The sequence below is a fragment of the Syngnathus acus genome, chromosome 19 (genome assembly GCF_901709675.1).
Source record: "Syngnathus acus chromosome 19, fSynAcu1.2, whole genome shotgun sequence".
Lineage (NCBI taxonomy): Eukaryota > Metazoa > Chordata > Actinopteri > Syngnathiformes > Syngnathidae > Syngnathus > Syngnathus acus.
Genome location: NC_051103.1, coordinates 4,617,311 through 4,640,037, shown reverse-complemented (window position 1 = coordinate 4,640,037; position 22,727 = coordinate 4,617,311). Strand labels below are relative to the sequence as shown.

General features: G+C 44.1%; 2 protein-coding genes and 1 long non-coding RNA gene across 4 annotated transcripts; 1 reads left to right on the top strand and 2 right to left on the bottom strand.

The window, feature by feature from the left end:
- Positions 1 to 424: 424 nt before the first annotated feature.
- On the bottom strand, positions 425 to 4,912 carry stub1 (STIP1 homology and U-Box containing protein 1). Of its 2 annotated transcripts, none has more exons than XM_037277955.1 (8): positions 4,760 to 4,912; positions 3,964 to 4,195; positions 3,684 to 3,882; positions 3,426 to 3,591; positions 3,270 to 3,345; positions 3,131 to 3,187; positions 2,854 to 2,970; positions 425 to 1,999 (listed from the first exon to the last, which is right to left on the bottom strand). In XM_037277955.1, the coding sequence occupies exons 2-8, from the start codon at positions 4,075 to 4,077 to the stop codon at positions 1,874 to 1,876; spliced, it is 855 nt and encodes a 284-aa protein (XP_037133850.1). In that variant the 5' UTR covers positions 4,078 to 4,195; positions 4,760 to 4,912; the 3' UTR covers positions 425 to 1,873. The 2 variants fall into 2 exon arrangements, with proteins under 2 accessions (XP_037133850.1, XP_037133851.1); XM_037277956.1 differs by having other exon boundaries at positions 4,764 to 4,904.
- A 1,504-nt stretch (positions 4,913 to 6,416) lies between these two features.
- Positions 6,417 to 12,176, bottom strand: LOC119138201. The gene is made up of 5 exons (XR_005101096.1): positions 11,965 to 12,176; positions 11,043 to 11,125; positions 9,222 to 9,303; positions 8,213 to 8,281; positions 6,417 to 6,480 (listed from the first exon to the last, which is right to left on the bottom strand). It is a non-coding gene; the product is annotated as an uncharacterized LOC119138201 (long non-coding RNA).
- Positions 12,177 to 13,157: 981 nt separating this feature from the next.
- On the top strand, positions 13,158 to 17,684 carry metrn (meteorin, glial cell differentiation regulator). Its single transcript, XM_037277950.1, has 4 exons — positions 13,158 to 13,441; positions 14,173 to 14,615; positions 15,951 to 16,010; positions 16,330 to 17,684. The coding sequence occupies exons 1-4, from the start codon at positions 13,353 to 13,355 to the stop codon at positions 16,641 to 16,643; spliced, it is 906 nt and encodes a 301-aa protein (XP_037133845.1). The 5' UTR covers positions 13,158 to 13,352; the 3' UTR covers positions 16,644 to 17,684.
- The last annotated feature ends 5,043 nt before the right edge of the window (positions 17,685 to 22,727 follow it).

Sequence of the window (22,727 nt, the reverse complement as noted above, 5' to 3'; positions counted from 1 at the left end):
ACCTTCTGAATTAAAGTCATACCAAAAATACGACACCAATGTGGAGCATGGGTTAAAGGAAAGTCAACCTCATTTTTTTTTTTTTTTAAATAACTTGTATGTGCCCCCTCGAGTTCCAAACACGGTATTCTGATTAATATTGCATTTGTGGAATGAGTTAAGCAACAAAATTCACCAGTTTTTATTGATCACTGGGGGCAGCCATTTTGCCAGTTGCCGTCAACGGGTTCAGTCAACTGCAAGTGGCAAAATTGTCTCCCCGAGATGGATTTAAAAAAAAAAAAAAAAAGGTGAATTTTGCCTGTTTAACAGTTTCGGCTCGTCGGGCTGCACAAAAAATATTCAAGAAAATTGGGGGTTGATGTCTCTCGAATGATACTTCAGTGTCCAATACCACAGTAAAAAGAAAAACAGGACCTTCATGTTATCAACATATCTACATTTAATACACTTTTAAGCTGAAATACGTCAAGAGAATCAAAGAACCATCTTTCTTCAAAAACTAAGACAAGCTAATTCTTTACACCTTCTGAGAGCCACCGGGCTAGAAGTTCCGTCAACTCAAAGAACTGTTACAGAACCTCCGGGAAAACGGAAGTATGCGTGACAGACGATGCGCTTCCAGCATTTTTAACAAATTGGAGGATGACACGGACGTTTTAGGCTTATGGATTCGCTCCCAACTGGTGATTGTTTTTGCGAGCCGTCAAGGAGACGCTTCAAATTAACAGCAATGACGAGCGGGGTCCGACAAACCAAATGCTTTTTTGTGTTTGTAGTAAAGAGAGCAGTCACTTTGGGGGAGATTTCACGGCGCAAGTGACAAACGTTGCCGTTTAAAGCTCGTGTATGCGTCAACCTCAGCTGACATCAAGGAATATGCAGCAATGCTGCTCTGATTTCAAAAAGTGTCCTGTTGAAAGAGATTTTTAGCGCTAAACACAGAATGCATACATTCATCTCAATTGTCTTCACTTAAGTGGCTAGCAAGCCTTAATATCCATCTTATGGTCCATGTACTACTACACTCTTTGCTTTAATTAATAAAAATTCAGTGAGTACAACTTCAGTATACGAATGGGACAATTACATGTTACTGGTGAGGCAAAAATGTGCATGAGGTGAAAAGAGAGATATAACAAATTATTCTCGTCAAGATCTTGGAGCGTGCAATTCGTGTGAAATTCACCTCACTAGTAACGTGTTCTGGTACACCAAAGAAGTCCTACTCAAAGAGGACAAAGAGGATACTAGTACACAGTTCCTAAGCTGGATATGGAATAAATGCTCACATGCATGATGCGACAAGAACTCACTAAAAATGTCAACGCACACAGCTTGGGGTGAGGGATTGTGGCGCCACCTACAGGTGGAGCTGACAACTGATAAACACAGTTTAACTTGGAATATCTTTTTTTTTTTAACCACCGCTCCCCAATGACATTGTGTAAACTTGCATACAAAGTGGTCACATAAAACGATTTTTTTTTTTTTTTTTGGCATAGTTACCATTTCAGGTCAAAGTGTTAATAATGAATAATTCTGATTTGTTTTCTTTTGACAGTCACGGGAGCATTCAGCATTCGGTGATTGTGGCACTGGAGATAAAAATGGATAAAAGTAGAGGGAAGAGACCTGAGAGCGACCATACATTGGGGAGCGAAAAAGTAAACTGAAGTAGACAACGTTAAAGGGAGTAGCAGGCCACAAACACAGCCTCACACATTTGGGACGCATAGAGAACGGGACGGGCTACGAGGTCCGCGTCGGCTTCCCGGTGCCAAATTGTGACAGTTCACATCCAGGCAAGGCGCCACATCTCTACAGTCTCGCATAAACTCCAGATGGACAAAAAAAGGGAGAGGGGATCCATCTAGTAGTCCTCCACCCATCCGTTCTCCTGGACAAAGGCATCGATGACTTCCTTCATGGCCAGGTTGGGGATCAGCTGGTCCTGGGTCAAGGGGCTTCGAGTGACCGGGTCGAAATGGCCCACTCGCTAAAGGGTTAAAACGGGATGTTGAAATTGCCGCAAAACTACAACACTTATGTTCTACTCGCGAGTAGAGCTTTAAACCAAGGAAGGGGGGGGGGGGGGTGTAGCATATGAGGCAAACAGCCTTTTTTCTACTTAAAGTTTTACTTTCAGTTTGGTTCTAGCTTGATTTTTTCCCCCATTTAGATTCATTACTACCAGTTTGAGGAAAAACATTTTTTTCTTTTCCCCATTTTGCTTTCGGGACCAACCATATGCCGAGTGTCTTATGAAGCCCGTACCTCACTGAGCCGCGAGAGTTTGCACACAGAGAATGTTGGTATTTTGCCAGGGCTTCTAACATTATGCAAGCGGTTGCAAAAAAATTGCAAACAGAGCTTCTTGAAAGATTATTTTGATACATATCTCGATACATGCGCAGCAATACAAGAACGATCAAGTAGAATTATGATTTGATTCAATATGATGCAGCAGAATTCAAAAGGGTAATGCAATGAGGTTCTTGTGGTCATTTTTAAATACATGAACTTACTTGACAGTATTGAAAACAAGACATTTCATTCAAACACCAAAGAAATTAATTTCTTGGTGTATCGATGCACTCGCGTTAAATTAGCTCAACCAAGCAATGGGTTGTAACTTAAAAACTTTCAAGTTGGGGCAAATCAATGCTCCACTGTATTTGATGTTTAAGATTTGCCTACAGGTTTCTTAATAACTGCTATGTTGAATTGTGTTTCCTTTTAAAGCAACTAATCACTAACAGGTCACAACTTTGACCAGAAAGCCATTTAGATGACTTGAGTTGTTTAACATTTGGTCGGGCTAGTCCCCTGCTAAGTGAGTGTATTCGGTACCTGGAGGTGCTCTTCAATGTCTTTGCGGTCATAGGTGATCCCACTCGGTGTGATGCACGGCTCCCTCATTAGCTCAAAACTGATCTTTCCGCACAGATAGTCGGGAATCTCCCGTTTCTGTTGGGACAGGGTGCGTGCAGTGCTTGAGACTCACTTTGAGAAATTTTAATATGTACAAAAAGGCCCTTAGTGACTGCAGCCTTTAAATTTCAATTATGATCATTAACCAAAAAAAAAAAAAAAAAGGTGTCATGATTGCTTTGCAGATGGTACTCACTTTTCTCTTTTCATCCACCTGCGAGAACAACTCATCCATGTCCATTAAGTACTTGTCCTGATTGGGTCATAGATTAGGAACTAATTATTAAAATGTATCACGGTCACAAAATGGAGGTCACCGACATATTCAAACGTACATGTTTGGATGCAATCTTGGCCACATCGCCACCAATGTGATCGTCATCCTGCTTTTCTTTGTAGTCTTCAAGTTGTCTGCGGTACAACGTGACAGTACATTAGTCATCTGTTGAAGAAAGAAAAAAAAAACAGGCTTGCTCACTAGACGCCCTCACCGCTCCTTCTCTGCTAGTATGAGTTTGCTCAAGTAGGCGTGAAGCGCGTTCTCCTGGTTGATGCGCTTCTCCTCGATGCTGTTCCAACGCTTCTTCTTGGCGATGCGCAAGGCGCCGGGGATGTCGTCACCAAAATTCAACCTCTGTTCCTTTGCCAGATTGTATGCTACAAAAAATGAAAATAAACAGCACATTTTTAAACCACATTTTAAAGACATTTGTGATTTTTTTCCCCCCCACTGCTGAGTTTATTCGGACCTTTCTGCAGGTTCCCGATGGCTTCGTCGTAGTTCTCCAGCTCCAGGTGACACTGGCCCAGGAAAAAGTGGGCCTTGACCGACTGGGTATCCAGCTCCAGAGCGTGCTTACAGTCGGCTAGAGCCTTGTCATGCTGCTGCAGCTTCACGTGGCAAAGGGCTCGGTTAGTGTAGTACACTGCCACGGAGGGGTTACGGTTCTGGAAGGCAGGACATCACACCAGCGTTACACATAGACATTAGAAGGAACATATGTGTTCATGACAAGAGAATTTACTCACAATGGCCTTGCTGTAGCATGTCGCAGCCTCTTGATACTTGCGGCAGAGGAACAAGCGGTTCCCCTGCTCCTTTAGCTCCTGCGCGGTGGAACTCTTCTCCGGGCTGCCGGCCATCTTCTCCACCGGCTCCGCGGGGCCCGCCTCGCCCTGCTTCCCAATCCTGTTCCCCGTCTCTTCGGCTGGCTCAACCGACAGGCTCAAAAAGGCCCTGTCCCCGCCTGGATCTCCAACACTGTCCACCCCAAAGACAGCATGTGGGTTAGTTCCCGCAATGCGTGTCCTTTTAGCAAACAAACAACAAAGCGGATCTTTTGGGGTTATTTCGCTGACTGACAGGCATTAAAGACAGCAGGGCGAGGACAACCGACGTGTTAACTCTTCGTGAGACGGACGTCAGCAATATCTCGAGAAAACAAAAAACACTTTCAAGTTTAGAACACACACGGAGCAAGTGGAAAGGTTGCCACTTGCGTCCGTTTATCAAAGCGTTGACTTTACGCTGAGTAATGGACGCTCGCTGGTTAGCCACCTAGCACAATGCTATCGTGACAATTCACTTGGCGATGCATAATAGACGAAGCAATGCTATTAACACTGCAGACAATGAACTGTTAATGAAACCACAGTTGGGCAAAGCCAGTCATACAAAAATAACAGCGGGCCGTTAAAAACCCGATTAGCATTAAGCTAACAACAACGCTAAATTAGCTCGAACGTTCGGTGGCTTTTATTTATGTCATGGCGACGGCAGCAGTTCAGTTTACTCGTGTTAAATAGCGGTAGTTAAATTGCTCACCTACCGAGAGACGGCTCACATTCAAACTGTTTTTTAAAAATAAATATTGGTTTTACAATGTTTCTGGATTAAATTTCTCTCTCGTGAGCAATCATGACAGGTTGTTGTTCTGCTGACGTCACGCGACGGAAGCCGCAATGGGCACTTTATACGCTGGTTTGATTACTTAGATGACCTTTCATTCATTAAAGTCCGTCTTTTGCGTGTATAGCTATCAGTATACTGTATTGAAAGAGAAAGACCATATCATATTCCACACAAAAAAACCTGAGCATATTTCAAAAGGTGCAGTACAGAGTAGAACCAAAAGAGGGCGCTCTACACTCATCTATATTACAAATCAATTTTGTTTTAGGATTAGATGAGGAAGATGCTTTACCACTAGTCCACAGTGGTATCTTATTTAATTGATAGGTTCTGACTTGTTCCCATTATTATGGCTTAAGATCCTGTGCAATGATATTAAAGTAGAATCAAGTCACATCAGTAATATATTTTTTTTCTAGGGGCATCCCACCCATGAAGAAAATGCACATCAATCTATAGATGACCTCCTGTGCCCTCTATGGGCCTTTATAATACAAAGAACATTCCGATTTAGCCTGGGGTGACTTAGCAAGCTAGTGATTGTCACTTTTATCCCAGGTTGCGAAGCCTCTGCAAAGGCTTGAGTGAAGATTAGTGCACATCCCTAAAGCAAACACACTGGGAAATAAATGAGTGGAGTAAAGGCGGGGGGGGAGTGGGGGTACATGCACCACTGCTGTGTGTGTCCCCAGCTGTGTTTACTCATTTACGGCAGTCGGATCCTACAGAAGTCCGACCCAACCTAGGACCACTAGCACAGGGATGCTAAATGTTTGGCTACAAGGTCATCGCAATAGATTGGCAGCATGGAGAAGGAATTCAAAGTCGTTTCAAGTGTTTACATTTAAACCGGTCGTCATTGTGTCTTCTGTCCCAACCGCCGTTGCCGCTCCACTCCCTTCAAACCCGCTGCACCAGCTGGCTGAGGTTCCCGTCACCTTGGCAACAAGATGAGGAAGTTGCCCAGCTCCTCTGGCACAGCTCAAAGGCAGCCACTTCCTGATTGATTCTCCCTATGTGAGCCGTAGTCGCTTTCCCGTTTGGTTATGGTGCCAAAAAAAGCGCCTGACAAGCCAAAAAGGACGAACACAGTCTTCTCAGGTTCAAATGGGCAAAACAAAAGCAGCATTCATCTATATGGCCGGCCCTTTGCTGAGTGGGTTTGCTCATTTTGACAGAGGAAGAGGCTCATAGACTCTTTGCAAAAATGGTTGAATGCAGGATGAACGCCGACGTAAAATAATGATGCAAGTTGAGGTTATTCAGAAAGCGCGCGTGGTTCCGCTAATTAGCCTCCATTGTTTTACCCACAACACGAGCGACACGGTGCAAACTGTTTACCTTTTGGATAAATGTGTCAAAAGAAATGCAAATGTTTAACACCTGCTCACAAAGTTTGCAACCGCCCTTTACATGGCAGGAGAGGACATTTGCATACAAACAGAAAAGGAAAATTTAAAATAATTGAAACCAAAAAAAAAGTGTTATTTCACTGTTTATCATTAGTTATATTTCCTTACCTGTTTTCCTTCCTGACAAAAATGGAGAAGTGTTGCAAAAGTCACACACACCTTCCTTCTACAAGATGATTGCAGCTCCTCTCCAGCAAGTTGACTGGCTCACTCGCATGAAACCTGTAAAAAAAACACACACAATGACTTCCATTTAAAAAGCTTTGTTTGTTTTGAAAAAGCTGCTTTGTTTTTACAGAAATCCTCCACAGCCCTTGGGGGGTGGGGGGACAACACACACACACATGCACAGCACCTTCGTAAAACACACAGCGTGGATTGATATGTGGCGGCTTGGGGGCTGGATGGCGGCTGCTGTTGTGGTTTGACTGGCATGCGGTGGAGGAGGGGGACTCGTCTACAATGGAGTTAAAATTTTGGAGGGAAATCAAACCTCTTGGGACTGACTTCGGCTGGGGATGCGGAGGGAAAGTTCTCATCACATCTTTTACTTATCTTTAAAAAAAAAAAATCTTAATTTCTGATTGGGAGGAAAAAAAAACATTTAAATCCTTTCCAGATTACGGATATTGCCAAGTGAATCCAAAGTTTGACGTACGATGACTTTTTATGAAAGACTATTTTGGCTCGTATGAAACATCAGTTGAGATAATCAAGATATAGGCTCACTTGAATAACACTTCTTTAACATTTGCACAATCTATGAGGAATCTTGAAAGTTGTGAATGCAATCAGCAGGGGCACCCAGAAGTTACTTTGCCCCCCTCTCTTGGACCACCGCACTGTTGCCCCTCCCTCCACCTCCTACCCTTAACTCCCGAATGTCCCCTTGGGTCATGCTCTCAGGGTCACCAATGCCCCCCCCCCCCAGCCAAAGACATGCATAATGAGCTTGGGGCTAATTGTGTGTGAGCATGACATGTATGCAATTCTAACTTTTTTGATGTATCATGTGGTACGTCTTATAAAGTCATCAAATTGTCACTCTCAAACTCAACCTCACTGAATACGGCTGGTCTTCAACCGGGAAGTGTGTTGTCGGCAGATTCCAAATTGGACACTAATCAGATCAGCGCGAGGGGTTTGACTAATGACCAATGACAAGCACCGAACCCTGAAGGAGAGGAGGAGTCGCAATGGTTCAGGGACTTTGGGGGTCTGGAGGACTGGCGGGGGCGGGCGGGTCAAAGGTGGAGCTTTCAGAGCCGCTCAATCGAAGCACCATTAAAAAGTTTCCTTCTGTGATTCCTCCTTGTAGCATGGAGGTTCCAATCGATGCACTCGCCTCGACGCTGCACCTCCCAAAGTTCTCTTATAACTACGATCAGCTAACTTTGCCTCACTAATACCAGGAACTACGCTATCCTGATCAAGGGACGTGTTTTCCCCCAAAACCGAGATGCGTTATGTCATGATTAAAGTATGTCGGAACGTTCTGTCTACGAGCTTTGTTTTCCTACGCCTGCCGTCCAAATTTCCATCACAAACATCTCACCCCGAGTGACCCTTTGCTTTCTGTCGGTGAAGAGGCCCTGATTAGCCTGCATACATGTGCAGATAGGCCCAAAATCCGCCAGACCGAGTGTGTGTGTGTGTGTGCACGCATGAATGTGTCATTCGGGACAATCCTCCATGCTCCAATTATTCTGTTCCTTTTTGCATCCGCTTTTCCTTCGCACCAAAGTGAAACGCAACTGAATAATATAATGTTATCCGGTTTGTTTCGAGATATATTAGGTGTGTGTATACTTGTCGTCCACACCTGTTGAAAGCTTTTAAATCCACCTGCCTGCATGAGAACGTTGCCGCCAAACACCAACACACCCTGAGGGACGAGTGAACTGATACCCCTGAAGAAAGAGACAGGTGGGGGGGGGGGGGGGGGGGGACTCACCGGTGGAGACAGGGAGTCACCCCAGGGCTCCCCATTTTCTTTTAACAATGGAAGCACCAGTGGATGCACCTAAAAAAAAAAGACAGGTAACAATGATGAGCCGCGGGTGATTTTTTTTTGTTTTGTTTGGAGGTGCAGGTGGTAATAAAGCAAAGACAACGCCGGGGAGAGGCAGGGTGGGGGCTTTGGGATGCGGTTTAGGTCACCAAAGTAGACTGAATGGCGCTGATGAAAGATAGCGCGACATAAAACGGAGGCTTCACATTCATGTTTGGTGTGCAATTACGCTCACAGCCAGTGTCCATTGAAAGGTGAATTATCATCTGGAGGATCATTATGACGAGCTTTAATCTTCTTATTTTCACTCCCAAATTCCTTTTTAAAAAGGATTAGAGTCATTGTGTTATTTCTAGTCGCTACTTTCAATTCCAATCGTGTAATATTGATAAGTTATATAGTCACGATGGCGCGCTAACTAGCTAGCTAGCTCGATGGATAGATAGAGTACGCATACATTGTTTATACTGTGGTCGTAAAAGTAATTTCACGACGTGCATTGTTTCACGAGGCAAATTTCAGAGTCGTATAATTTTATGAAGTCTCGAAAATGAAATTCAACCCACGGGAACGGCGGCGAGCGTCACGCCGACCGCCGTCCGCATTCTCCACGGGAAAAATGGTGAGATTGAGCAGCTGTCGAGTTCTTTATCAATTTTTGCCGCATGAAATGTGACCCGACTGTGTGTAATGTTAGAACAGGGGGATGAAGTCAAGGTTAGTATGAGGGGCCATCAAGGATATAATTCAGCATTACACACATGGACACACACTACTAAATTTGGTAGTTCAGTAGTGTGTGAGATGTAATTCCGAAATGTGTCCCTAATGGGCCCTCATAGGTCAGCGCATTGGCATGTGTCCATTGTCAGTGCAGGGTCTTATTGAAGGAGGGGGGTCTTAAAGTTTCGTTCCAAGTCTGTTTGTGCATGTGTGCAGGAAGGCTAATTACATTGTGCACGGCCCAGGATGACCTTTGCTGACCGCACTCAATTGTGAGGAGGATGAGGAGGAGGAGGAGATGAAGAATAGTCCTGCAACAAAAGGAGGAAAGACTGAGCATGCATTCTTTTGGGCTTTTGCACTTTGTTGCACTTTGAGTGTGCAAGGGTGAAATTTGTCGACACTTAAATGAGTCCAAGTCAGCATAAAAAAAATAATAAAATGCTTTACTGTCTTGCCTTGGAAGCTGTTTTTAAATAGATAAATTAAATGCCCCAAGAGGGAATAGAAGCCTTTTTTGGATAAGATAGTGTGCACCCGTCAGATAAATAAAATGTGATTTAACTACGGGCCGGGGTATAAACACAAATAGATTTCACAATCACTAAAAATGAAGATGACTTTGAAGTTTTAAATAATCAATTTGCAATGGGACCAATTGAAGGACCGATTTTGCCCGCCAAAATGATGCATCTGGCCTGAGCGCCAAAATTCCGAGCTTTTGTCGTCTTCGCCATTGTGCTTCGATAACGCCCTATTCAAATGTGGACGTGGTGGGCAACGCCAACATCTGTCTTCCTTGTGGACATATGCAAAGCACTTAGACTAGCCATTGTCAATTTTTAGAGGGACCCTGCGTCTTGAGTTAAGTTTCCCTCCAAATTGATCCGGCCAATTAGAAGCAGTGGCGGGGGATGGGTGGCCTCTCTAAAAAGCTAAAGACTTTGCAGACAGTGGTGAACCTCTGTCTGACCCCCCACCACACCCAGCTGGGCTCAAACAACAGCCTCTATCGAGACCCCCGGCAGGCCTGAGGCTGGCTTGCAGATAACAATACACTCAGCTGGATTCCAAAACTCGGGATGGGGAGTCGACGTTTCCAATGAGAGCCGGGAAGTGAAAGCGCAAGCGGGTTTGCCTCCAAAATGAAACAAAGTCGATAACGATATGATGATGTTCAGGATGACCTCTCACAAAAATGACAGAAACGCTTACTTCGGCGTATTATCGCTCCGGTGGCATATTTGTAATATGCAGAATAGTTTTTTTTTGGCTTGTTTTTAAATGAAGCGCCTCTTGTGTTCATTTTGGACACCTGCGGCCTGCCTCATCCCTTCACTCAACAAATGGACTGTCCCCGGGGGCACACAGCTGTGACCTCTGAACCCAGACGCTATAATTAGGTTATATATAGAGCTGACGGATGCATAAAGTGGGGAAAAAAGTCAAAGGGTAGAGCAGCGCAGGCCACGAACGGAAAAGTAGTTTTCAAGAGACTGAAATATTCCGTACAACAATGATGAATGGGATTAAATGAGTAAAGTAAAACTAGCATTGATTACATTACATTTACCACAATGATTCCAAAATCGGATATTTGAAGGTGGGATCCTAATGGAGAAGATAAAAAGCACACCAGGGTGACATGAGAGTATTGTGACAGTGAAGCTAAGTGATCTATTACATGTTTGGAAAAGCATTAGGGGGCGTTCTCATGGCGTCTCTGTGCGTTTCCAGCTGCGTTTGCCATCCGGGCTTTCTGTTTATCTGCTGACTTGTACTCGCCCCCCCCCCTAAAAAAAAAAAAAGAAATTTACTGTCAAACAAACAAACGCGCATCAAGATCCTGAGAAAGCGCAATGAGAAAGTAGGTGTCATTTTTCACATGTGACTCTCACGATGGGGGGGCTTGGGAGTAAAAATCAGAGGTGGGAGTAAATCATAAGTCTTAGCCTCCAAGTCCCAAGTTACTGGGGCGAGACAAAAAAAATAAAACAATAAAAATCTGGCTTCCTGCTATGGCTAATACATGAAAGGAAACAGTACTCACAGTCATGTATTCTTTATCCTCTGTGTGGATCTGAGATAAACTGAGGCGTCCAGGCAAGCTGCAGCACAATGTTCATTCAATTTCTGGAAAGTGGAATAAAAATGGATTTAAAACACACACATGTTTTTTTGTAGGCTAGAACATAATGGGCTTTTCATTCATTTAAAAAAAAAATGACAAGGTCATGTAAAAACCTTCATTGGCTTTCCCATGACCAAAGCGAGCAAGTCAAACAAAAAGACGCAAAACAAGCAGTCAAGGTTTGCCAGCAAAGTGCAGGAATGCTGATTATCGGCGCGGCGCGACAAGATCTCATCACCAGCAGATAGATAGATGACTCAGTGCTGGAAAACAAACAGGAGCCAGGCCAGATCAGACGGATTAGCCCTGATGTGCCATGGGAAGCGAGCCAACAGTCATGGGAAATGCTCAAGTTTTCATTGGACGCTTTTTCAAATGATGCAAGTTCAACTTGGCCGTATTGAAATGTTGCGCAAGAATCCACTTGAATTGGAGACAGTCAAGCCTAACTTGAATGTTCACTTTCCATCGTTGAATGAAATTCTCAATACCAGCATCACATTTTGAGTTCAAGGGCCGCAAATTATTTTTAAAGCAGGCAAGGCCAGTCTAGTTTCACAATAATGACAGAAAATATATTTCTCATAAACCTAATTTATTTTAGTCATAATGAATGTTATTACTAATTCACAAATTACATGTCAATAAAATGAATAAAATCAGTTCAATTGATGATTATTTGAATTTTTTTTGGTTTGCGTATATAAAAAAACATTTGAAAAATGACCTATTTATATTAAAAATCATCGAGATCAGTGAATAAAAGCAATACATTTTTATAAACCAATTCCTGGAAAACAACTACATATATTACACAAATTTTGAAAACCATTTTTGGTACCTGATTCAAAAACAAAGGAGGGGGTGTGGGGGGACGTACGTGTCCCGCGAGCCATCCTTTTCCCACAGCAAAACTTCCCACAACGATTCTTTGGGAAATGTTTCAGCATGAGGAAGTGCTAAGGGAAAGTTACACACATGTCAAGGTCCTATAAACACTGTTGACACCACACTGTTACTACATCCTCCCCATGTTTGCACTCGCACAAACACACACTGGAATACAGAACACTGAGCAAATACACAAACGTCTCACACTTGAACGGCAACTCTCGTATGCGTACAGCGACGCTGTTTGAAGACCTTGTCATTGGCGTGCAGGTGAGACCACGTTGGGAATTCGGTGTGCCATCAAAAGCAGCATTGTTTTGGACGTAGAGTGGAAAAGACACCGAAAGTAAAATTTTATTAGATACGGATAGATAATGAAAATCGTTTCTGTTAATAAAATGTGCAGATCACAATATTTCTTTTTCTATAGGATGTTTGTATTTGAGCTACATTGATAAATTCGGTCAGGTTGGTCAATCCACGCAATCGCTTGACATCACCGAGTTTTGACATTAATGGATTCATTTTTGCAACCCCCCTGTCTGTGGTGTGCTTTGAAATAACCCGCAGGAACACCAAAGCTCCATCCCGCCGGAGACAATAAAGCAGCTGGATTTCTGCAAATGAGCCTTTGTGCCGGCCCAGCGGCCTTGTCATAACTCCATCAACGGGCCTTGACTTTGATCACGCACACCCAAAAGTCACTAAGAATGGATGGAGGTGGACAAAAGAATATTTCATTTGCTTCTAAATACCTCGGGGGGGGGGTTCACCGGACCGCCTATCACCAACGCTGTGGCACTTATCTGAAAATAAGATTAGAAATGTTTATCATCACTTAACACAAATTGAGATCAAATATTTTAAACTACATTTACATAGAGTTGGGGGAGAGGGAGGAAGACTCGGCTCGCTGGCATTGTTTCACTTTGCTGTATATGCAGTGTGGGGGCCAACACAATGGAGAATTGTAACATACTTGTGCACTCCTTCTTCAGGTCACACCATATCACCCCCTGGTCCTGAGTCCCTTGTGAGTGCCCCACCTCCAAACTCCACCCTTCGCCCTCCCACTTGTGAGAGTGGTTTAAAGTTTCCTGCCTCTGCTTCTGATTGGTGGCTGAACTTTCTTTAGGGGGGAATAAACTTTGGAGCTTGACTCAGTGTGGCGCAGACAGACAGGCGGGTCGGTCGGTTAGGAGACAAGTTCTCTTATCTGAAGAGGATGCAACACTATGGCTGTGAAGTCAGATAACATTAGATTGGTTTTATAAAAGAGCTCTTATTTGGATTATTTGATATAGTTTGTTTTAAAGCTTGCATCAGCTATATTTGAGGATGCATCTTTTGGGGATTTACACCATTTGGATTTTATTCCACGCAACCCTGTGCAACTATTCGGAGGATCAGTGTAGCTGGAGAGGGAGGCAAGTATTCATTTAGTCTGAATTATTATTTTTGAATTACATCGGTGCTGCAGGTGGTTGGTTTAAATGTTGCAAGACACTGCTTGTCTGACCGCAACAAGTTGAGACGTGTTGGCCATTAGGGGCCATCTAGATGTTTTCAAGTCCTCATGGTGGTGGAGGGGTTTGACGACAGGAGGGGTCCAGACACACAGGAGACTGAGGGGATTAATTTGCGAGCATGCACTCTTCATGCACTGTTGGACTAGGAATAATATTCCAACTGTTATATTCTGGAAGGGGGGGAGGGGTTGTATGTGGAGAGCAGGGCTGTGATTCGCAAACTTGCCAACAGGCGGCCTCAGTCGTTCTTAATTAAGAACCCTTGTCAAGTTGAATTTTAATGAAGGAACACGTGGTGACTTCAGTTGGACAGCTCATAGAAAAAAAAAAACAATTAAATGATATTAAATATGTCAGGTCGACAAAAAATTTAACTTTAAAGTTTGAATTTGTATTTTAATGGGCTGCATGGTGTACTAGTGGTTAGCATTTCTGTCTCGCAGTTTTGGGTTTGAATCTCACCTCGGACCTTAGCAATCCAATTAACCTGTCAGACTTTTAAGTGACAGCACGGTATCATAGTGGTTGGCTTTTCCATCTCACAGTTTTGCTGTTCTGGGTTTGAAGCTCCGATTTAAAATTGGCTACAGTTTTCCTGGTCAAATAATTTTCCTGTTTCTTCTTTTCAGTGGTTTGTCCCAGCAGCAAGGCAGCGTGGAGCAGATCTCCCTCCACTGCTCCGAGGGCACCCTGGACTGGCTGTACCCCAAAGGAGCCCTTCGCCTCACGTTATCCCCCCGCTTGCCCTCGGTGGCGGTAGGCCCCGGGGGCGGGGCGGGCGGCGGCTCGGGCCTCATCACGGCCTGCGTCAAGCCCTCAGAGCATTTCCACGGTGCCCAACTCTACCTGGAGAGGGACGGTGTGCTGGAGCTGCTGGTCGGGGACCGGCCCGAGTCGTCCCCGCCGCCGAGGGTGCGCTGCTTCAACCGCCAGCCAGGGGAGAAGGTGGCGCTCTTTATGCAAGCGACGCCTCACCAAGACATCAGCCGGCGTATCGCGTCCTTCCGATATGAGCTGAGGGGGGACTGGACTGCCCGACTGTCACTTGACTCCAACCAGATCAGTACTGTTGGTGAGTTGTTCAAGTGAAGGCCAAAAAGGCTGCTACCTTAATGCTAGTGCTAAATAGCACATACAGTATTTTGCCATGCTATGGAACAAATTGAACACGACAATATAATATATAATATCATAAGTAAGCAGTCATATATTCTTTATCCTCTTGCAAAGAATGACTGACTACAAGTGCCGTACTGATAAGCAGAGAGGAGTTGAGTACAATATTAGAATTATTTTTCCTGATTAAAATACAATTTTGGTTGCTTTTTTGGGATAAGGTTGAAACGGATTAATGACATTTTCAATGGGAAACGAGGATTTGAGGATTTCGCTACACTGTTTAAAATCCCGCTCCTGTTATTTGATCAAGAAATGCGCGTGTCTAACCCAACAGCCATGATGGAAAGTAACCCCAAAACCTCATAACGCCTGATTGATAATTCCGAGCAGGCCTCTGTGGGTTGATTGGATTTTCCAGGAGGAAGTGGGCAAACTCTCCCAAGACTAAAGGCATGTTGGTTTGGAGCAGAAAAAGTGGGGAGTAGGGAGTGAGAAAGGGAATTGGGGGGAGGGGTTACAAAAGCTCACTATGTGGGGCTTTCTCCAGAGTCCACAGCTCTTTGAATGCATGCTGCTGAAACATTCTGGGATTACTGCCGTCTCCTAGGTAACAGAGGCCTCTCCCCAGCTGAGATGCTCCGCTCTTTTGTTGAGCTGCCTCGCTGTGGGTAGACTTGTCTGCAGCCAGAGACCGACAGCCCCCCCCCCCCCACCCCCTTAGCCGATCACATTAAGTTTGCTTTGGGACTGGAGAGGAAGGAATCTCATTTATCAAGAGGGGGTTCACTGTGGAGAATGTGTAGGGTGGGATAAGGGCCTCCAGTGAACCACAAGAACTATTAAAATGTGTCTTTCCCCCCCCGCCCGACACTTAAATTCCCTGGTTTGGCTTTAGTTTTGCTATTTAAAGTAAAGTCATTCTTTTTTTTTTTTTTTTTTTTTTATGACCATGATTGTGGTTCGTATCTTTGAAGTCCAGCCCTGCTCTCTCTCTTTTGGCCCCTGGAAGCTTTGTCGAGGTGTGATTGCAGACACCCAGAAAGTTCTTTTTAGGGTGGGGGGGGGGTTTAGTTTGGCCTGTAAATGTGCAGTGGAGACTGTGCACCTATAAAGCCTCAACTGTAAAAGTAGCAGCTGCCTGTTAGCGGTTGGCCCTAGCTTTGTTGCGCACATTCCTTAGCATGTGCTTTTCATCTTGATTCCCTTATTAGTATGCACGGTATGTGTTTTTTTTTTTTAAAGATTTATGCGAGCTCGCTAACCGATTCTCCTTCTGTTTCATCCTCAGAAGCGTGCAGACCCTGCAATGACACGGAGATCCTCATGGCTGTGTGTACCAGCGACTTTGGTAAGCCTAATATTGGGAATTTTGGCCCTGATTTAAAATCAAATTGAAACCGAGTCATCTTTAGGAAGGAGACATGGAAGGAAAAGACTCACCACTAATTTTAGGGTTTCCACCAGGGCAGCTCATAAAAATTCAAGAAGGTTCCAGTTGCCTCCATGCAATTTTAGTGCATGATCATGACGGCGATGACTTGAGAATCTACATAGAAGAACTATTGAGATTATGAGCAGACAAAATGGCTTTAGAGAACAAAACACATTCTACCTGGGTTTAGCTGTTCTCATGGTGACAACTTATATCGTGTTTTGTTTCTCCACAGTGGTGCGAGGTAACATCAGGACTGTGGAAGAGGATGAGAACCTGCGCGCCGCCGTCATCAAGGTCAGCGCCGCGAAGGTCTTCCGGCAAAAGTACGCCCTCTTCATCGGTAACGGTCGCATGGCCGCCCGGGGGGAGATTCGCACCCTTCTGCAGTGCGGCGTCAAACCGGGGCCCGGCAGCTTCCTCTTCACCGGTCGGGTCCACTTTGGCGAGGCCTGGCTGGGCTGCGCCCCTCGCTACAAGGACTTCCTGCAGGCTTACACCACCGCCAAAGCGGCCCAGCAGATTCCATGCGAACTTCCTGTAGACTGAAAGTTTGTCGCCGTTTGTCGACCATGCAGAACCGAGGCGGAGTGGAACGCCGGGTCGGCCCGCTTCATTCAACCTGTGGGAGAAACCACACAAAAGGGGCTGTGAAAAAAAATGGACTTTTCTTAAAAGCCATTTCAGTGCAATAACAACTCGTGGAGCTGTGTCGACAGCTTCCTGGTTGCCATGGAGAATTGAAGCAGTTTGTTAGGGGTTAAATTATTTCAGCCAGATGGGCCATCAAAAAAAACAATACTGCCCCACTTATATCAAATGGAGCACTACTGATTCCGAAGGCAGATTAAATTGACACGGCAACACAGAGGCTGAAATCTAATAGGACAAAGACATTTCTGAGATAAGCTACAAAATGAAGAGCGTATAAATGAATACAATTTTACAGAACAACAACAAAAATTACATTTAGACTCATTGAGAGTCACTGAAACTCAGGGAATGTACGGAAATGAATTCAGCCGGGACACAGGATACTTCCCGGCAGTCAAACGAGTTTTAGTTGGTTACATGAGCGGACAATTGCTGGTATTAAGGAGATTAGAAGAAAGAGGAAATTGCACTGAGTGAAAGAAAGGGAACAAATCGTGATGCTGCAAACACTAAAAAACCAAAAAATAAAAAAAATAAATATAAAAAGCAAGAATATGTAGCACAGACGTGCAGCTAAGAATTTAATATATGTGCATACCGATATTGTAAGCAGAAATAATAAGGCGTTGTCCCATTCTGACTGTTTTTGTCAATCACGTGTAAATAAGTTTATTCAATGGAACTGTTGACAAAATGTTTTCAAATGGAGAAAGCAAATCAAGAATGGGCGGGGGAAGTTGACAAATGTTTTCTTATGTGCACTACATCGTTAACGAGATCGTACCAAATGACTTTTAAGTGCCCATTTGCTGTGTATATGTGAATACAAACAAATGTAAATATGTGGATAAGAAAATCTAAATATGTCACTATTGTCTATATGTTTGTTTTTTTATGTTCTCAGTCTGTGTTATTCAAATATACTTTAAGAAAACACTTTTGACGTGTGTGTATTTTATTGCCATTCCAAAACATGAATTGAAGGGTGGAAAAAGTCAGCTCAAAGTGTTTCAGGTTCAGTTTGAGCTCAAGGCTAAACCTTTCTCACACATAAGTCACTTTGAGTAGCCATGAATACGACCTCGAAAGGCACACAACTAGAAGGCCAGCAGGATTTAGGGAGTGTGTGAACCTGTGTGTGTGTCCGCGTGTGTTGGAAAACAGACGTTGGAATTCTGTTGTCCTGGCTCTGCCATTTTCAGGAGCAAGGAAGCAATAAATTGCCATGAAGCGAGCGCCGTGGCAGGCACGTCTGAGCTGAGGTGCCACACAGTCGCTCGTTCCATCCTGACTGTGTGTGTGTGAGTGAGAGCGAATTGTGTGTGTGTCAGTTTTAAGGGCAAGTTGAAAAGTGCAGCTGACGCATCAGCGTGGCGCAATCGTATTGACAGAAGACACTTTGGGATTAGAAATCGGGCTTGCTGATTTCTTGAATGGCGAGTTCGAAATAAAATGGCCAGAAACTGGCTTGTAATTTCACCAGTGGGCATTTTGCATCGGGGCAATTGGGGCATTGCCCCACTCAATCCAGCAGATGGCACTGTGGTGAAAAAAAGCACAATGAAGAAGTTTGAAAAAAGGGAAACCTCCCCTGCCATTTAAATCCCTCTAAATCTTTAAACTATTATGTGACAATTCATCTTCTCCAGAACAGAAGGAAGGAATTTAATGGCTTGTGTCCCGTTTCAGCATATGGTTGATTAATAGTGACGAATAAACAGCTGTATCCTTGGCAACCAAACAGGACAAGTCTAGTGTGTCCGCCTCAGATCAGCCGCCACCAGCTGAGCGCAAGCACACTGGCATCCCGGATTCCCATTACACCCTTCGGACAGCTGGAACCGCAGGCTGGGAATTCTGTGACGCGGCCATGCAATCATTTCCATCCGTCAAGCTGCAGGAAAACTGACGGTGATGGATGATGTGTTTCATCCATCTAATCTTCTGATTATTCCGCTGGAAAACACGCACGGAATATACTAGAATAGTGAGTGGACTACAAATTGCACATTTTTGTGCAGGTGGACTTCTATTGACTCCTATGCATTAAGTGAGCCACTTATGAAAAAGGGGTCGAGTTCAATGTGGCCAGGGTGGGCTGAGAGGTGAGGTCAGAATGGAAAACAAGCAGCAGCACGTTTACGTGGCCACGTTATCCCTGTGAAGTGGTAAAGGGAGAAGAGTGAGGAGGCCCCTTTTGTTCCTCAAGAGGCTGCAGATGGCTGAAATCCCTTCCAAAATGTGCACCGAAAATCCATCAAGACAAGAGTGGACATGGTGCGAGGGGAGCAGCGTGGAGGTGGCCCAAGAGTGTGGGGGGGGGGGGGGGGGGGGGGGTCAAAGAAGCGTGCTGGGGAATGTTCCCGCCAAAATAGTTGATGAAAGGCTAAGGGAGTGAATGATGAAGGGGTAAACTCCTCACAGCTGCCATCCCTGAGGCGGACGTGAGTCAGCAGAGGGGTCCGACCACAAAACCAAAAAACACTAATAAGGCCACTTCGAGATTTGAAGCGTGTCATTATTGTGGCCAATGAACCAGATTTCAACTCACGGTGGCCCAACAAGTATTTACAGTGGATCTTAAAAGTCTACACACCCCTAATCACAAGAATTTGGATTAAAAGATGAGAAGGTTTCTTGATAGGTCACTTGAGTTCCTTTGTACTGTCCCGCACTGTGGAGATTTAAGTTACCTCCTATTGTACGACTTGTTGGTGAGTAAAGAGGTAGGAAGGAACGAAACTGCCAATCAAGCTTGTTTTGTTCTGTTACTAGTATCTCCTTGCACTCCCTCCTCCCCTTACCTGTTTTGTAGCCTCCGGGTAAAATGCGTCAACTAATACTGACTGGAAAGTACGTGAGAATGGTTGTGAAATATAAATGAATAATGATGCTTAGTTCTAAAATGAATCTACAGTCGTTGCTTTCTGTGGGCGTAAAAAAAAAAAAAAAAAAGGATTGAAGAGGATTTCACATTCAATAATGTTCAGCATCCTCTATTTGTTTTTATAAATAACTGCTACATTTGCTGGAACATGCACAGATGATGTGTCCCAAAGTATCCGGCCAATCTTTCCAGCTTTGCCTTTCGCTCAGCCGAAGCAAACATGTGCGCTGGAATTCTCCTCCAATTAAGACCGGGATTAACCAGGTCCAGTGTGGGAACAGGCGTGAGTGTGGGAAAGCAGAGGGGTCTCTCTCCTCCTTCCTTCCCTCAGCCTCATTCTCACTCGCTCGGGTCCATCCCTCCCCCGTCTGTCTTTCTCACCCTCACTGTATCTCGGCTTTACTATTCTCACCCTCGATTCTTTCCTTTTCTGAATTACTTTTTATTTGAGTCAAGCTTTCCTTCCAAACCTCCCCTCTCGTCCTTCTTTTTGTTATTATTTTACTTGTCATTATTTCTTTTTGCATGCAGCCACCCAGAATCTCTATAGCTTTCACTCCCGATTCTTCAAGGTTTGCTGAAGTGCAAGCGACCCCTTACCCCCATCAAACAGCCCCCCCCCACCCTTTTAGTGCCTCTCCAGTCCGGGTGCTGAAAGCTTGTCTGGAGAGAAGCTGGGGGGACTCTTTGCATGAATAGTCGAATGCAAAAGCAAGAGCCAAAAAGACAACTCGTCCAAAAAGAAGAGACAGGTGTCGGAGAAAATTGCAGTTGAGGTTAACATGGAGGAGTTTTGCATTTTATTGATACGATGGTACATTGACCTTGATTTTAATTGGTCTTGTGGCAAAGATCACACCTCAATTTCCTTAAATCAATTTTGTCCATTAGCTCTTTTACAGCATTTTGCACTAGATGAAATGATCTATCTCTACCTCGCTCGCCACCTATTTAAATTTGACCCAACTACTAATTCCACACACCTACTACTACTTGTTTACTTGCCATTCTACCAGACTTGGTTCTCATGATATTCCCAACCTCCCAAATTCCCACTGGCTCCACATTCTTCCTCATCATTGTCACCTTTCCTTCCCCATTCCCACTCTCTCCAGCTGTTCCTTGCGTTCCAATAAATCCCTTCCCGGCGCACTGGGGCACACAAGGCTTGTCCGTTCCAATTACGGCCGGCCTGTCCGGCCCCCGGGCTCACACACTGCGAGCCCGCGAGCCCTGTTCTCATTAAGCCCGTATCAATTAGGCATTAACCTCGTAAAACAAAGGGCCTCTTGACGAGCGGCCCATGCGAGGTACTTCCTCTGCATGGCTTCCCATCCTGGGCAGGACAGAAGCTTTACCCCCCCCCCCCCCCCCGCACTATGCTGGTCACAGAACAAATCTGGTCGCAAAGTATCAACAACCAAACAGAACAGAGACGGAATTGAGTTAGCACGAGATACTAAATAGCTAAATGCTAAATTATGTTTCAGACTTAGATTCGATTTTTTTAAAGTCTTAGAATTTGCACGTCAATAAGTAATTTTACAAAGAGGGATTAAATAAAAAAAATATTTTACATTGATATAGCAACACGGACTAAAATCCGATTATATACAATTCCAATATTACGTCGATTTAACTATCTGTTCTGTTTCCGTTTAAGCATTTTGTAAACATGTACTGTCAATAAAGTTTGAAGTATATTACAATTCTCCTGCCTTTTTTAATGACATGTACGGAAGTTTCTTTCACACAGATTACGACACAGCGTCTTTGTTGGCACGTCAGCAAAGAAGCAACCTGCTTTTTTTGATTTTCCCACAAGCTCTTTGGCACAGTGACTATGTTGGCACAGGCCCAAGCTGCACCCCCCGACACCACCAGCCCAACCACATACACTCTTTCCCAGGGCTCTGGGAGTGTAATACATTACCAACAAAATCCCACTTCCCATTCCTCTCAAACTTTTCACACCCCCTCCTCTGATGGGGGCAGCTGTGCCCCCTCAAAAGGGGATTGGGGTGACATGTCTGTATGACTCCCTGACAATGTTCCCATAATTCCCCAGACTGGTTCAATTGGAAGATATCTATCTTTATGACTCAAGCCAGATTTCCCTTTTGGCTCTTTCGTTAGTGATATAGTGTTATGTCAATAAAGTCATTTTTTTTTTTTTTTATTCGTAGTAAACATACTTAGTTACTTGAATCAACTGAAATAGCCACAAGTGAGTTATGTAATGCACTATGCGAGTGTACACAATCAGTAAATGTGAATAATACAATTTACGTGGGTATATTTGCATACTATGTAACACGGGAAAGTCAAATAGAACATTTGTAGTTTTTTTGCTTTGTACTGAGATACTTTATTTGGTGGCAGGGGGTGTGCTAACACAAGTTTAATTTGGAATCATTTCAAGCAGCTCGGTCACCAGTTATCACAGGGTGGAATGTCTTGCATCTTACATTTTACTTACCTTTTGTACAGGTCAGGTGGGATTTTGAAATGATTTCACGTTACGTCACAAAAAACTGGCATTTAAACAGGGGTGTGTAGACTTTATAAAAATGTCATAAGCTTGAAGAATGCAATTTAAACTCTTGTCGATATTCTATATTATGAGTAGAACGTTTTTTAATGTATAGCATAATGGTTAAAACATTTAAAAACGGTCTTATAATAATCATATGTAATAAAAAAAGTATGCATTCCCACTAAAGGGTTAAAGAGATTTAAAGGGAGTCTTTGGCCTTTCACAACTAAGCGTTCACATCAGAGCATTGAAGGGGAAAGTGTTCACGGACGGGCGTGTACCCGTCTGGGTAACATGTAATGACATTATTCTCACCAGGGTGACCCCTCTTTGTGGCCGCGCTTTCTTCTCCCCAGCTCGTGAAATTGACATAAGCTTTACAAACATTCCAGACATTTTTTTCTCAAGGCCCAATTTCTTCCTGGCAATTGCAGAGCACAGGGGGCAAAAACACACCACCTAGTGATCACATGAATGAATGTGGAATGGGATGCCATTCCCAAACCATGCCAGGCAGCTCACATTTAAAACAGGCACTTGGGAATTCACTAAGTCC

Coding starts and splice junctions, on each gene's coding strand:
- stub1 (XM_037277955.1), bottom strand. CDS start 4,077: ATGGCCGGCAGCCCGGAGAAGAGTTCCACCGCGCAGGAGCTAAAGGAG. Junction 3,346..3,425: donor ATACTAGCAGAGAAGGAGCG/GTGAGGGCGTCT, acceptor GTTGTACCGCAG/ACAACTTGAAGACTACAAAG. Junction 2,971..3,130: donor AGGTGGATGAAAAGAGAAAA/GTGAGTACCATC, acceptor CTGTCCCAACAG/AAACGGGAGATTCCCGACTA.
- metrn (XM_037277950.1), top strand. CDS start 13,353: ATGCATCTTTTGGGGATTTACACCATTTGGATTTTATTCCACGCAACC. Junction 13,442..14,172: donor CAGTGTAGCTGGAGAGGGAG/GCAAGTATTCAT, acceptor TCTTCTTTTCAG/TGGTTTGTCCCAGCAGCAAG. Junction 14,616..15,950: donor CAACCAGATCAGTACTGTTG/GTGAGTTGTTCA, acceptor TTTCATCCTCAG/AAGCGTGCAGACCCTGCAAT.